The 15,020-nt window shown below is 44.0% G+C and overlaps 1 protein-coding gene across 1 annotated transcript in view; it reads right to left on the minus strand.

Annotated features, from left to right (window-relative positions):
* GASK1B (golgi associated kinase 1B) overlaps positions 1 to 3,465 on the minus strand; it is a 202,381-nt gene extending 198,916 nt beyond the window's left edge. Inside the window, exon 1 of the mRNA XM_086962352.1 lies at positions 2,283 to 3,465. Coding sequence (XP_086818478.1) covers positions 2,283 to 3,237 — 955 coding nt within the window. The 5' untranslated portion in view covers positions 3,238 to 3,465. The remainder of the gene's footprint in view (positions 1 to 2,282) is intronic.
* Positions 3,466 to 15,020: the final 11,555 nt, after the last annotated feature.

The following is a 15,020-nucleotide window of genomic DNA, read 5'->3' on the forward strand; positions in this document are numbered from 1 at the left end:
TCATTCACAATTCTTGAATTCTGAGGGACATGACTACTCTCCTCTGGCTGATAGCTTTTCGTATCTTGCACCTGAAAGCAATAATTGAACCCCATTGAACCTGTATTCTATAGGAGATTGAGACTGGCCAATATATGAAAAATCTAGAAGGGGAAAGTCAATTCGTTCTCTCATTTATAGCCACTATTCCCTAAACTGTAAGGATGTTGGTAAGTTATTGAGAGTAATAAAAGCTTGTTACCATATTTGCAATTCAAGGGTTGCGACACCTACTTATTTCCTCGCTCTACTCAATATCATCTCCTAACACGCAATTAAAATCCCACATGAATACCGAAAAAACAAAGGTCTTGAATGTGGTTCAACTGGGTAATTGCTAACACATTCTATAAATGAAACAAGGTTTTTTGATCCAGATGAGTCGGTCATGGACCTACCATACATATTATACATCCTAAAAGAGCTGGATAGAAAAATGTAAGAAAAAGTGCAAAACTACCTTTACTCCAAACGTTTTCAGCATAGATTTTGGAAAGAAGTGTATTTTTGTAGTCCACATCATCATATAACATATGCAGCAGAATAGGAAAGGTCACATATGCCGGTTTGTAAATGGGGAGGCAACCCTAGTTTCCTGCTCCTTTAACTGCTCTCTTATGTTTAAGTTTAGGATTTACAGTGTAGAGAGCTGCCCCACAAGGGCTTCCCATGGCGAAAGAACCTGCCACCACATGCTCAGGAGGAGCCAAATCAGTACAGGGTAAAACAATCAAGTCTTCAGTTGCTTCCTAAAAATAGCTTTGCTAGGGCTCCTTGGCACAAATGTAGCGGTACGGTGTTCCAGAGTTTGGCCCCCAGATACCAGAAGGAAGGGCTTCCTAGTCTGTCTCTTTTGATTCCAGGTACAAAAGCTAGCCCTAGGCTAGATGCCCTGAAATTCGTGGAAGGAGTATAGGCTTAATCAGATGTCGAAGATCAAGAGAGTCTGTATGGGTGAAAACACAGGCTACAAAGCAGAGGGCCTTAACCTGAATACGCGTTTCAACCAATAACCAATGAAGATCAGTCAAATGGATGAAACAGATTGCTTTTTGAGAATATGTAAGAGAAGGCGTGCCGCCGTCGCCGCCTTTTGAATTATTTGAAGCCACCTAGTTAATGTCTATGAAATGCCCGGATCGATGACATTTCCATAGTACAGGTGTGACATAATGATGGCCTGGACCATGTTTTGTGGGGTGGGGAAGCATCACAAGATCTGCAAATCATGCAGAACCTTCCTCTCCTTTTGCCTCCTTTCCTTTACAGGAGGTGTGGCCTGCAGTCCCCAGAAAGCCTTTGACCCTGTAGGAGTCTCTGTTTATGTGCAGGAATCTGACCCACGTTACATATGCTATTGCAGTCGCCACCCAGAAATATTAGGTGCCTTCCTTTTCAAAAACAGAAGACAACTCTGCATTACTCAGATAGCGATGGCCGAGCGCTCTGCCCAGCATTCTTTGCTCAGCAGACGTTATCACCATGCTTCCTGTGTTGTTAGTTTAGGATCTGGCATTTTATGAAAGAGCACTTAGATGTATTTCAGAATATTTTACACAGGAAATAATCGGTCGAACATTATGTACTAAACATAGTTTACATAAATATTGTTATACTGGGTGTGTAGATTTTCTCTTATTAACTCAATCGAGGCAATATTTTTGTAAAAAACGACATATTTTTGTAAACAGATACAATACTTATGTTGGACGATAGTATGAAGATTATATTCCAGCACGTTATGCAGCCATTTTAAAACGTGATGGCAAGTGTTTGTACAAGTATACAAATCAATTGTTATCTACTCATATGACTGACCACTTCAGAATTACAGGCATTCCCCTTTGTTTTAGGAAAAATCCAAGTAAAATGGCCACTTTCAATTGCCCATTGCTGTTTTGGGGTGATAAACTGGTACTAATGAAAATAAATTTTTGCCCAGACGCATTAAAGAGTGTTAAAATGACAAAACTGCAAAATAGTATTTCACAGAAAGTGCTGCTTTATACCACATAACCTAGCGTTCCCTTGCCACATAATTCCAGTGTCCCTGCCGATACTGTACATGTGATGTTTTCTATAATATTCTCAATACAAGTCTTACACATTCAATGCCTCGGAGTTCCCTTCCTCAAATAGAAAACAGTTGGGTGAACAACAGATGTGACTGTAGTGTCTTTGCAAGGGTAAAGTGCCAATTTCACATAACTTCAAGGCACGGGCACAGGGGCTCGTTCTCTTACCTTGCAGAAACTCAAAAGCCCTGCTCACTGACGGAAGGGTCCTGTTGAGCCCCAGGATCCTGTCCAGGTGGAAAGCGAACACCTCGCTGGTGTCCAGCGGACTTTTAATGAGGCCACAGCCGCCCTGCTGACAGCCGTCGTGTCCTGCTGCTTCACCCAGGCTCTGCCCGGAAGGGGAAGGAGTCCTGAACGGGCTGGGGTGGCTTTCGAACAGTATCAGCCCCCCGTGGGAGGACTGCATCTGCCGGACCCGCGTTACTCGGCTATCCGCTAAGAAGCGCATGGCTCGGATGTCCTCCTTGCTGAACCAGGCAGGTGCGCGCTCGCTGTACATTCGGATATTACTATCACGACCCTGAGATTGCCACTGGTGCGTGAGCTTTATGTTCCCCAGACGGAGAGACGCTGTTTTAGCCCCAGGCTTCCAGGTCTGCCGTGGCTTTGCTCCATCGGCCCTTTGCCACACGCCCTGGTCCACCAGGCGCATCCCGCGCTGCGGGTCCTGGGGGGCGCTTGGGACGTTTGCAGCCTGAATAGGCGACACCTGCTTCTTCCTGCGCTTGGGCTTCACCGTGCCTCGGATGTGGGCCGGCTTGCTACGCTTTGACCTAAGCGTAATGTACACCACGTTGGGCTTGAATGTGGAGGGCACACTACTGATGACGCCCACGCCTGGGTCCTCGGCGTCAATCTGAAACGTGCTGTCCGGGGGCATCCCCGGGTACTGGGTCTTGGCATCCGTGCCTCTCTCGTGGTGCGTCTTTTCACGCTCGCTCTGCTGGGGCAAAACGTGGCCCACCTGGGTAACGATAAAGAAAATGTAGACCACGCACGCCGCCCCTATGAGCACGTTCCTTCGGGTCTTGGGATGTCTCCCACCCCACGCCCGCAGGAGCCAGGAGAAGAACCCAAAAACGAACCAGTTTATGCACTTGCCCAGCGGAGCTACTGTCATCGTTTCTGTGCATCCGCATCGTGAGACGAACTGCGAGCCTCCAGCCTCCAGCTGGGGTGATGCATGCTTTTCAGACCGCCAGGATATGTGTTTTTTTTCTTCTGCGCAAATCCTGTGTGCAAAAGTGCTCGCTGGCAAGGATTGAACCGTGAGCCGGCAGTGTGCCAATGACTGACACTCGGCTGTAACGAGCTGCAGACCCCTTATCAGCAGCGGCCGGGCAGTGATTTGTTTCTGCTATGAATGGAGGCAACTGTGTAAACACTGTCTGGGCGGGGTGAACTCGGGCTCCCTTCTGGAGCGCTGTCGGGGGAGTCAGAAGTGCAGACAGAGGCATTAGCAGTATATTAGCGTCCACGAGCAAACAGGACCTGGCAGGCGACATTTGCACACGCGGACAGAAACCGCCATTCATTTCAGTGTACGTATTATTTAGGAGTGCACTTCAAACCCCGTCTCCACCCATCCCATCTCCTCACACTTTTGGAGAAGGTAACACGCGTTATTAAAAGTAGAGCTCCGCCTCTTTGGGATATGAAAAGGGTTAGCAGGGGAAAAGTAACTGAAGAAATACATTACTGTGTTGTATGGAGGTACATGTCAACGCTTTGACGTCAATTTTACGTTTTTAAGCTTTGAAACAACATGAATGAATCAGATCCAAGGATGGGTCTATTCAGCCTTTCATCCTTCTGGGGTGGACCACATGTGTAACAACATCGAATAGGGTAGCAATAAACGACTAGCGCAAAGAAACCGCCTTCGTGCTAGTCTTTGGGGGCGAAAGTATGCATATATCTGCGTGAAAGAGCAGTATTTGACTTCAATGTTATACTGCATTTTTTGCAAGTACCCCCCTCCCACACCAGTTAGGGTACCCGCTCCCTGCCTCTGACCAGGCAGTCACTGGGGTCCATCATGCACCACGAGGAAGATCGCCTGGAATACTGGAAGAGAGCTCAGCAGATGTATTACAGCGAATAGTCATTTCAACAAGCTTGTTAAATGTGTGTAGTTAGAAATAATTCTCTACATCAGGTTCGGACTCGAAAGCTCTATTCAACAAATTATATCTTCTGCTTCTCTGTAAGTAAAGGTACGTGTAGAGCTGGAAATAATCGCCCAGGGGAGCGCAGGAGGCGTAAAGGTTTATAGTAAGGAAGCAGCTCGCTTCATTCCCACTGCATGACCCACACTCAACGAGTTCTAAACTATTGGGCTCCCCCTACTGGTTTATTTGCAAACTTCTGCAAGAAAAGAAGCTCTCATTCTGTATTTAACAACACCCGTTGAAAGGCCGAGGCATCTGCTCTGGTTAAAATTTGGCTTATGTTTAATAATCCATTGTTTCATTTTAGCCACTTCCTTCGCGTGGAGTGTTTGATGCATGCCACCCACCCGTAGATAGAGACGAGACATAGATGCTCGCAACCCCCACACCCCCCTTAAATTTCCATTGTAAAGAAAGGGAACTAGGGGTTAAAGAAAAATACGGTGTAAGTGGTAAACATAAAGGAGCCATCCAGTGTAGAGAAAAAAACCTGTTATCTTTTCCCAGACCTGCATCACTAACGATAACCACCAATAGACAGTCTACAAAGTATTGTATTGTTATTGTGTTTATATAGTGCTTATACACATGATGAGGCGTTGAGGAGCTTAACTAATATCACACAGCTCCGGAACCCAAGGTTAGTGGTTAATCCAGTGCTTATAAACAATAGTATATTTTACGAAAACAAGGGGGACCCAATAAGTACCTAAGGACCTTGGGCAATCAACTATTAAGGAAAACACTGGTCCATAGGATTAAATTTTCACAAACACATATAAAAATATAGACTCCAATCAGTACTATATTAGTCAGTTTTTCAGTACCCAGCCGGGCCTGAAATTTTATTTCAAATATAAACAAATTTTGAAGACCATCAAAGAGGTCTAATGCCAGAGCTGATAGAGTACAAGCCTGTACCTATCCAAAGTAAACTCGAGAGGAGTTTGAGGGTGAAGAGGTAAGCAAAGAGAAGAGGGTAAAGAATATCAGGCAAAAAGAACATGGGAGCCAATTGTCCCTTGCATCATTAGCATATTCGCAAAGCAAGTTCAGACAAACAGTTCCTGTAACAGTATTAACACAATGGGAAAGTTACAGAACTGAGAAAGTGTCGACGGCGTTTCGATCCCCGGCTCCTAGTGAACTGGGATCATCATCAGGACTTAACAATATTTTGCCTGTATGTGTTTTTAAAAACCTGTTAGAAATGAAGATTTTCAGAAATGGGGGAAAAAAGAAAAAGAAAATTCTATTTAAATACAGCACTTGTTTCAGGTAAAATGCACATAGTATTCATTTGTGTCATGCCAAGGTGTTCATGTTGACTACATTCTCAAGTATTCCGGTGTTACAATCTCATGCTGACTTCATTCTCAAGTATTGCAGTGTTACAATCTCATGCATTTCCGAGCTGGTGCAAAGGTGGAATTGGGCTAAAACCGACTCGAATTCGTGTACCGTGTGCCCTTTGGCATTGCTGTGATTGTGGCTGATTGTGTCGTAATGGTGAGGAGTCATGTGGGACTCGTGTTATTGCGGCCATGCAAACAGATAAACCTAAGACCGAGTTGTCACGTTTTGGTCTATGATTAAGGTTTCTGGTGATTACGTCGTGAACATGCGCTGTGTAGGCGTCCAGGGGTCAGTGTGGCATGATTTTCTACGTGCCTATCGGATTTATGACATAAGTCAGTGAGGGACACACCTGTTCGAGCGACCTCCAATTGGTCTGGAAGAGACGATTCGAGTGGAGGGTTTATGCCTGAAACAAGGGAAATGGTTAGGGTCAAGTGCCATTTAATTGTGGAGATATGTGGCGTGAGTGAACAGGACAGTCGGTTACCTCGAGCTCCTATTCCGGGTTGCGAATAGTTATTATTAATTGCTGTCCCGCATGGAGGGGTATCCTGCTGGCAGCGGTTCACCCGTCACAGAGGTCTACAGTCTCTTTGGAGTGAAGACTCTATTAATTTCAGGATCTATAATCAACCGAAATTACACACGGTACACGAATTTGAGTCGGTTTTAGCCCAATTCCACCTTTGCACCAGCTCGGAAATGCATGAGATTGTAACACTGCAATACTTGAGAATGTAGTCAACATGAACACCTTGGCATGACACAAATGAATACTATGTGCATTTTACCTGAAACAAGTGCTGTATTTAAATAGAATTTTCTTTTTCTTTTTTCCCCCATTTCTGAAAATCTTCATTTCTAACAGGTTTTTAAAAACACATACAGGCAAAATATTGTTAAGTCCTGATGATGATCCCAGTTCACTAGGAGCCGGGGATCGAAACGCCGTCGACACTTTCTCAGTTCTGTAACTTTCCCATTGTGTTAATACTGTTACAGGAACTGTTTGTCTGAACTTGCTTTGCGAATATGCTAATGATGCAAGGGACAATTGGCTCCCATGTTCTTTTTGCCTGATATTCTTTACCCTCTTCTCTTTGCTTACCTCTTCACCCTCGAACTCCTCTCGAGTTTACTTTGGATAGGTACAGGCTTGTACTCTATCAGCTCTGGCATTAGACCTCTTTGATGGTCTTCAAAATTTGTTTATATTTGAAATAAAATTTCAGGCCCGGCTGGGTACTGAAAAACTGACTAATATAGTACTGATTGGAGTCTATATTTTTATATGTGTTTGTGAAAATTTAATCCTATGGACCAGTGTTTTCCTTAATAATTATAAACAATAGTAGACATTCTACAATGTATTGTATTGTTATTTGTAACAAAGAGGAGGCTATTTGAGATTGCATTAGACCTCAGGATACAATTGGATAAAATAAACCTTATTTTAAAATGAAATAGCGCTATATAAGGTACCTTTAAGAGCCACTGAAATTAGGGAAACAGTTTGCCTGCTGCTAGTCCACCACTGTTTCATGAAGGACAACTGTTAAGCTCAGGGGATGGAAGTGTGTTTCATGGATCTTTAATGTGTCAAGAACATTTTCTCTGTGTCAAGGAGAGTGTTGTCTGCTAACCCATATTGTGTAAAGTTCCGCAGATATAGGTAACCAAGTATTTGTTTCTGACATCCTTTATGCGTGTACAGTAACCATGAGACACATATATGGTATTAGGGGTGTATGTTTGTGTAATCACTTGGTTTAGCATGGCATAAGATGGAGGATGAAGAGAGCTTTCCCAACTAGTGGCAGTTTATTGCATGCATTTGTGTGTCTCTAGGATAGAAATCCAAGCACTCTATCAATGAGAATGGAGACAGGCTGCCATTAGAAATCCCAAGATGTCTTTGTTAGCAGGAGGCTGATGATTGGTTCTTCCTGAGCGCTACCATTTGGTGGATGGTAGGAGTGAGGAGTGGGACTGCAGTTTCTGTTTTTCAAAGTGAGAGAGTTTCCGGGTTAGATCTACCCTTTTGCTTGTCTCGGATTACTGATTCAGGAAGGCTGATGACAGCCAGTTTTAGATATCTCACACTTCAATGCGCCCATGTTGGGGGTACTCCTGCTCGGAGCCAGCCATAGAGACTCCTGCTGTGAGAAGCATCACTTTACAATGTTTATTTGATAATGTCTGTTTAGGTTTCAAGGGCTACCGTGTGCAAAAAACCAACCTCGCAGTACAATATTCATGAATATGTCAACACTTGTTTGGATAAGGTAATACAAAACTGAGCATGCAGCCCTGGTATTTCTGGTGAATGGAGCTGATTTTATATCAGGATTAATTTATAATAGTAAACACAGCCCAGATTCTTGTCAAGCCTGCCTGAATATGATATACAAATTAATTGTGACCAGAGAGTAAAGTTGATAAAGCATACTATTTTTTTCTATTTGAAGGGAACAATATTAGAGACTTGGAACATATCTATCTGAATAGTGTTTAATAGATTTATATAATAATAACTTGTTTTGTAGGTCAAGGTTCTCATTAGGATGTCGGTCGGAAAGCATTCCAACTAACTCCTTGTCAGAATCGGTTCCGACCGCCTCGGGTTCAGGCAGTCTGACCAACCGATCACGATGTTTCCCATCACCGTTCGGAAAGTCTCCCATTGACTTCAATAGGAGCCAAAGTTCCGACCGATAACAGGCTCCCATTGAAGAAAGGGGTGGTTGCGGAAAACCTTGCACCCTGTGAGGGCACCCCATGGTACCTGCCATATTGTGCATGGTTGCAAAGAGGGGTCCCATGGGTAACCCCACAGGCCCCAACCAGAGGCCTCTGAGTGAAAGGGGGCCTGCTACAGGCCCCCAAAGTCCGTTTCTAAAAGCCTTTTTTCGTGTTGGACAGACCGATTCAGAAAGACTGTCCAAATGCCGTTTGGAGCCTTTCTGACTGACATCGTAATGAGGCCCATTGTGCTTTATATAATGTACGTGCCTTTTCTAAGTTCTGTATATAGGTATTAGTGTTACTCAATATAATGGCACTCAATTTACCAACTTCAGGCGAATGGAAGCTTGAGACAGCCTTGTAGGCATTCAGATAGATTACACCAGATCTCAGCACAAACCATAAACTCACTGAGCCATCATCCGGGCTAATGAAAGAGCAATAATGCATTAATTCTCAGGTTCTTCCACAACATACTTGTAAGAAATTGGATTATTGTTTGGTGTGGGTGACTTCCCACCTCAAGGAAAAATCAAAACCCTTGGAATGGTGAGCCTCAAAATCATTACTTTAACCTGAGCTTATCTCCTGGTGGGGATTCCGCAGAGCATAAAGGCTGAAATTAGGGCACTAGTTAAAGTATTCTTTCAGTACCAAAACAGTAATGAAGTCAAAACACCAAACAATGAAAATCACAAACCAAGTTAAAAAAGGAAAAATAAAGCTAGAATAAATTACATTATATTAAACTAAAACGACAAATATCAAGGAAGGAAAATCAAAGATATACATTTTTAAGTTCAAATAAAGCCAAAAAGTTCAAAATACCAATGGTAGTCAATGCCACAGTAGACCAGGACCTAGGTACTATTTGAGGCTGACCTTGATGGAGCTCAGGTCGGTACACAAATCAGGTTTCCCAGTTGGAGGTTTTATCTTGGGATTTATTATTTTCTTCAGCCGGGTAAGGCAGCAGGCTGTGTCCAAGGAAGTCTTTATTAAGTGGGATTAGCATTGGCGAGGTACGACTGCAGCGGTTGGTTTTGATGGGTTTTAGAACTGGCATGTTCTGGTTGGCTGATGCATGTCCCTAGCCAGGCTGAACCTACCACTCTAATCAGGGATGGGTGATTACACTCAATGTATAACCTGCGCTCACCCTTGGGTAGCTTGGCACTGAAATGTTCAGCTTATCACAGAATGTTGCAACGTCATCTTGTGCCCTGGGCACCCCCATTTTTTTCTGACTGGTACTGGTGGTAACTGACTCTGACTATTCCTGGGCTCTGCCTAACCAAGCCCACAGCCAGTGCTATGATGAAAACACATTTAGAATACAGTGAAAACACCTACATATATCAGACCCCTCAGGATACAGCGGCATGGATTAGCAAATTTAGCGGCACAAAAATGGAAATTTAGAGGCACAAATATGGAAATTTAGCGGCAATTTTGCCCTCCTTTTATTTGGCCATTTTTCCTACAACAAACACAAATATCCTAGTTTTTTGAGTTATTTAACAACATGACGATATGTATATTTGGTTTATTTACAATGTAGACACTTTGGCTTCAAGGCTACATATAGGACATAAACATGTTAATGAATAAATGCCCCAAAAGCAATGTCCCCCAGGAACCGCCACACACTGGGCACACAGCGGGCCCACCAAGAAACATTTGTAAAAAACGCATTTGGCACCAGTCAAGCACATTGCAGTCACCGGTTTTATCTCCCTGACCCCCCTCCCCCATGCCGTCTGCCTCAGACCTCCCTTGGAGCTTGCGGTTGGAACGAATTTTGCTCCATGCTCCGCTCATGTGTTACTTGAAACACTTACCCAAGCTCTGGTCAATGAAGTATACCATTGCTCTAACAGCTGAACTGTAAACTGCTCTTGGTTGCCTGATCTCAGAAGTGAGGGTTTGATACTCATCAGGTGACCAGTTATTGACCGATCTAAAACATTGGAGTTTTAGGGCTTTCAGTTTCCACCCTAAGCACAATGCACACTTATCCTTTCCCTTTGAAAGCGCATGTAGCCACTCACATAAACACATGCACCCTCAGCAACTGATGTCTCTGATGAGGTGTTCTTCAGACACAGAGGAGGTCTATGAAGTAAGTAAGTATGTATGTGTACTGTATTCTTCCCGCCAGCTTCCTTATTGGGCCTGTCTTTTAATATTGCTAGTCTGTCTCTTGAAGGGATATGTTAAGACGTGTCGCACATTGTCTCTTACCACCCCTCCCTCTGCTGAGTGCTGCATTAAAAACTCAAAGTTACTAGTTGGGACGCCGGTTCTCCCTTATGGTCTCAGTAGGATTTTAAATTTAAGAAGGTAAATGAAGTGACACTCTGATTGAGTGGAATCACCTTGAGCTGCCTGGAATGAAGTCAATGTAAGAACGTAGGGTCTTTTTCACCTCGTGCCCATGTCTCTTAAAATATTATTTGTGGGTCCTGGTGAGAAGGTCTCAATCTACCTTACACGTCCCCTTGTGCACACGTCTTTTGGCAGTCTTTCTGTGTCAACATTAAGATGTCACTGGATTTGAAATCTCATAACCTTTTATTAGCCATCCATTTCTATTTTTTTTAAATATTTTGCAGATGCGTTCAGTTACTTAAAGGTGATAGACTTCGCTGGGTGACTGGAGGTTTCCACGCAAAAGCTTACTATATAGGTGTCACCTGCTCAGACCAGCCTGCAACTCAGTTGAGCTGTCATTAAAAATAATGAATGGTTCAGTTGCTGCCTGTAGTATTATGGTCTATGTTTTGAGCAGCAGCGGTGGCACCACCTTCTTAGTTCTTGGCCCCAGTTATTCCTCCTTCATTTCTGATGTTTCTACAGGCCTTCTTTGTGACACCAAATTCAGCCATAGATATGAAAGAAAATCCAAAATTTGAAAAAAAAAGCTAGGAAAATTTTGCAAACTGTCCAAGATCTGTATGAATCTGAAAAATCCACAGGCATATAAGAAGTCGTTTTTTTCCACTGAGCAATATGTGTCATGGGTTTGCAATTTCACGACTTTTTGGTTATTCACATTTTTAAGGTGGACCCAAGTTAAAGAAAGTGCTGATTTGTTGTTAAAGGTCCAAAAGTAGTATGCCTTGTCTCATGCATTGCCATGATTTTCGGATTGGGCCCTATTGACCTTTTTTTTCTTTTTCTTTTACAGAGTTATATATAGTGCAAACTTGACCTGAATCGGGTATCAGAGCGCTTTACAAGGCACCAGTTGCATTACATGAGAACACATTCATTTTTGTTAGGCACTGGGAGATTAAGTGATTTTCCCAGAACCACAGGATGTTCAGCTTAGTTGCCGAGACTCAAACCCAGTTCCCCAGATTCTAGGCCGACCGCCCTACCCGTTAGGCCAACTCCTCTCCCAAGTTTACCCATTTTAGGAGGGGCAACAATATCTAGAGAGTCGTTCACGGATTCCTGAAGCCTTGCGACCGCTTGGTGAGTATCAGCGACCTTCTTCAGGTCTTGAGATTGAAAACAAGTCCCAGCTAATTGAATCAATTGACTTCTAAGAAGAGACAATAGTTGCTTCTAAGTCGACAAGAAGCTAGAATAATTCAGAAAATAAATTTCAAAATGAACAAGATAATGGTCTGTCCAAATAAGAGGTACATGTTGATCCATCCTAATTTGATTGAAATAATTAAATATTAGATCTAGCGCGTGGCCTGACACATGTGTCGGACCACACGCCATCTGTGTCCCTTCAACTGTACCCAAATCTGACAGCAACTGGAGGACTTCTGTGTCTTGGACATTCTCACAATGATAATTGAAATCCATCAGCAGTAGGACATTATTAGCCTCTATAATATAAGGAGAAAGCAGATCTAACAGGAGTAAATTCAAATCTTCCCTGAACCAAGTCTCCTTCCAGATAGTAGGCTTGGGTGAATCTACTTTACGCACAAATATCTCCAACTATTTGGGGATATGTGAGCCAATGTTATAGATATTAAGTGTGTTTTAGAAGGCAACCGCCCCTCCCCCCTCCAGCCCTACCTTCTCTGTCCAATTTAATCAGCTTATAGTGATTAGGAATGGCCCGCTTCCTTACCGGTACTCTTCACTACTCCGCGACCAGGTCTTCCCCAATACAGTCCTGTTTTTAATAGAGGGTTATTACATGGTATAGGGAATTGTTGTAACTTGCTTGTGTATACACAGGATGTGGTGTCATGAGTCCTCCCCTTTTCTACTGCCTCATTGGAATGTCAGCCATGTTGGGAGGATTTTTTTGTATTTCAGCAAGGGAACAAGTTCTGCAGGACGTAGATAGAATTACGCAGGTAAGGACTGTAGCGGGGAAGATGGACAAGGAAGTAATGACGATACCGTTACTCCATCTCTTTCATAACCTTACTTCCTCTTAGCTTCTCCCTCCCTGACTCACTCTAGCGCCCTCGCTTCTTTTTACTTGCTTACCATGCTGCTTTTCTTCCTCTCTCTCTCCCTATTACTCAACATCCCTCGCCTTTTGAATTCCTCCTCCCCATGAGCGTAGATTCCCTTGGTGCAGCGGGTGCAGTGGCACCAGGGCCGAGAGGCCTTGGGGCCTAGTTAACCCTGTTTATTGCTATATTTCAGACAGTGGGAGGGGCCCATTTACTTCCTTGCACGAGGGCTCCTGACACACTCGCCATGTCACTCCTCCCGTCCTCTTTTCGTTCACCCTCATGTTCTTTCGCTCACCTTTTCCCTGCCCTCTCTCACAGCCCGTCTCTTCTGTTGCCCCATCTCAATCCACATTGCATTTCTCCTCTCCGTTTCTCTCTCTCATCACTTTCACTTTCCCCTCTCCATCACTCTCACCACCTGCAAACAACCCGTCTCTCCCTTCTGTCTGATTCTCCATCACCCCTCCTCTCCATCTGCCTTCACTCTCGTCTCTCTCATCCTCTCCCCTTGTTTCCTCCCAGCCCCCCTCTTTGTTTCAGCTGTGGAGTCCTGCAGTGTCCTTAACCTCACCTTGACCCTGCCCAGTTACTGCTTCAGTCATCACAGCACAGTATCCATATCCCAGGTAATCTCCCTGCTGCCTCTACCTCCTCTCCCTCAGCGGCATTTTTACAAAAGTGCAGATTTCGCTGCAAACCGCAAAATCGCAAAATCCTGGAGGGTCTGATATATTAGGGTACACTATGGGTTAGGGTACCCCTATGATTGTCATGACCTCCCCTATAAGGCCCTGGTACATAATAATTTTAGAGGCCAGCAGCCCTTTCTGCACTAGCATGTGTGCACTGCTGAGGCCTGAGGTCACTTTAAAAGCAGGTACTGCTTTTAACAAGTACATTGGGCAACACTCGACTTTGGTGTTTTAAGGCACTGAAATGTTAATAAACTACAATATTGTGGCATATGAGGTACCACTAGGGTCTCCCCTAGGTGTCCCAGGGGTGGGGGGGGCAGGTATTTATAAGGAGGGCAATTATAACATTGGTTTTATATGCCTTGGGGATAGTGACATTGCACATTTCACTTGCCTCTTTGTAGTAAAGTGCTTCTCAAAATCGACTTTTGTGCGAGGAGCACAGTGAAGTGAGGATATGCAATATTATTACACACTCAGAACTCTTCACTAGGTGTTCCATGGGTGGGGGGATTCTGTAGATATAGGCAGGTCCCTTATAAAAGATTTTTTTTAAGCCCTGGTGTTGGGGAAATTGCCCAGTTCATTTTTCCCATTCCAAATCCCCAGCCACACAGGTTAACATGGCAAGACGGTATTCAGTAATAATTTCCACCAGGAAACACAACAATATCATTCAAGGACTTACTAGAATGATATTGATACATTTAACAATATGCTATTGTTGAATTTATCCTAAAATGTGCAGACAAGAAGGTGTAAGACTTTCTATCTGTAAGCTTCAATTCAGCCTTCCTGTGATCTGCCCTGATTGGTCAGAGTTCAGTGGATTAGCCAGGCTGCTTTTAAGAGGTGATAAGTAGCCCCTGCATTGAAGAGCCATTATGGAAGGAGAGAGTTCTGCAGAATAGTAATGGCAGGGCAAGGGGTTGGGTCATATACCATGTTCTTCAAAAGAAGGAAGGGACAGACAGAAGAAGTCAGTTTCTTTTAAACCCCTACTCTCTGAACCCAGCTAGATGGATGCTTAAGGAAGGAATGTGCAGATGACAGGGGTAGAGAGTCTATGGGGATGACCCATCCCTGGAGGTTGGTTGAGCTAGCTCTTGCCTCTCTGCTGAGACTTCAGCCATATTGAATTTTGGAGAAATAGTGCTTCCTGGGAGACCATTGTCCCATACTTTGAAGGAAATGGTCATGCTCTGGGGTGTTACCCTGCACCTCACTGGACCGGAGTACCCTCCTGTGTGACCCCAGAGAACACTGAATAAGTATCTGAGAGAGGCAGTGTCTCTCAGATCTGCTGCTTGAAACTAAAGGAGGAAGAAGGGTACATACTGGAAATTTGATTTGCACCAACCAGGCCCTGCACTCTGGCTGTGCCTGTCACACAATCTGGAACTACAGCCATGTGGATCAAACCTGCTTCAAAAGGACTCCCTGCAAGCTACAGGTTAACAGAGCTTACCTGGACCATAACCACAACAAATCCAC

The sequence above is a fragment of the Lissotriton vulgaris genome, chromosome 3_1 (assembly GCF_964263255.1).
Source record: "Lissotriton vulgaris chromosome 3_1, aLisVul1.2, whole genome shotgun sequence".
In the NCBI taxonomy this organism is placed as follows: Eukaryota; Metazoa; Chordata; class Amphibia; order Caudata; family Salamandridae; genus Lissotriton; species Lissotriton vulgaris.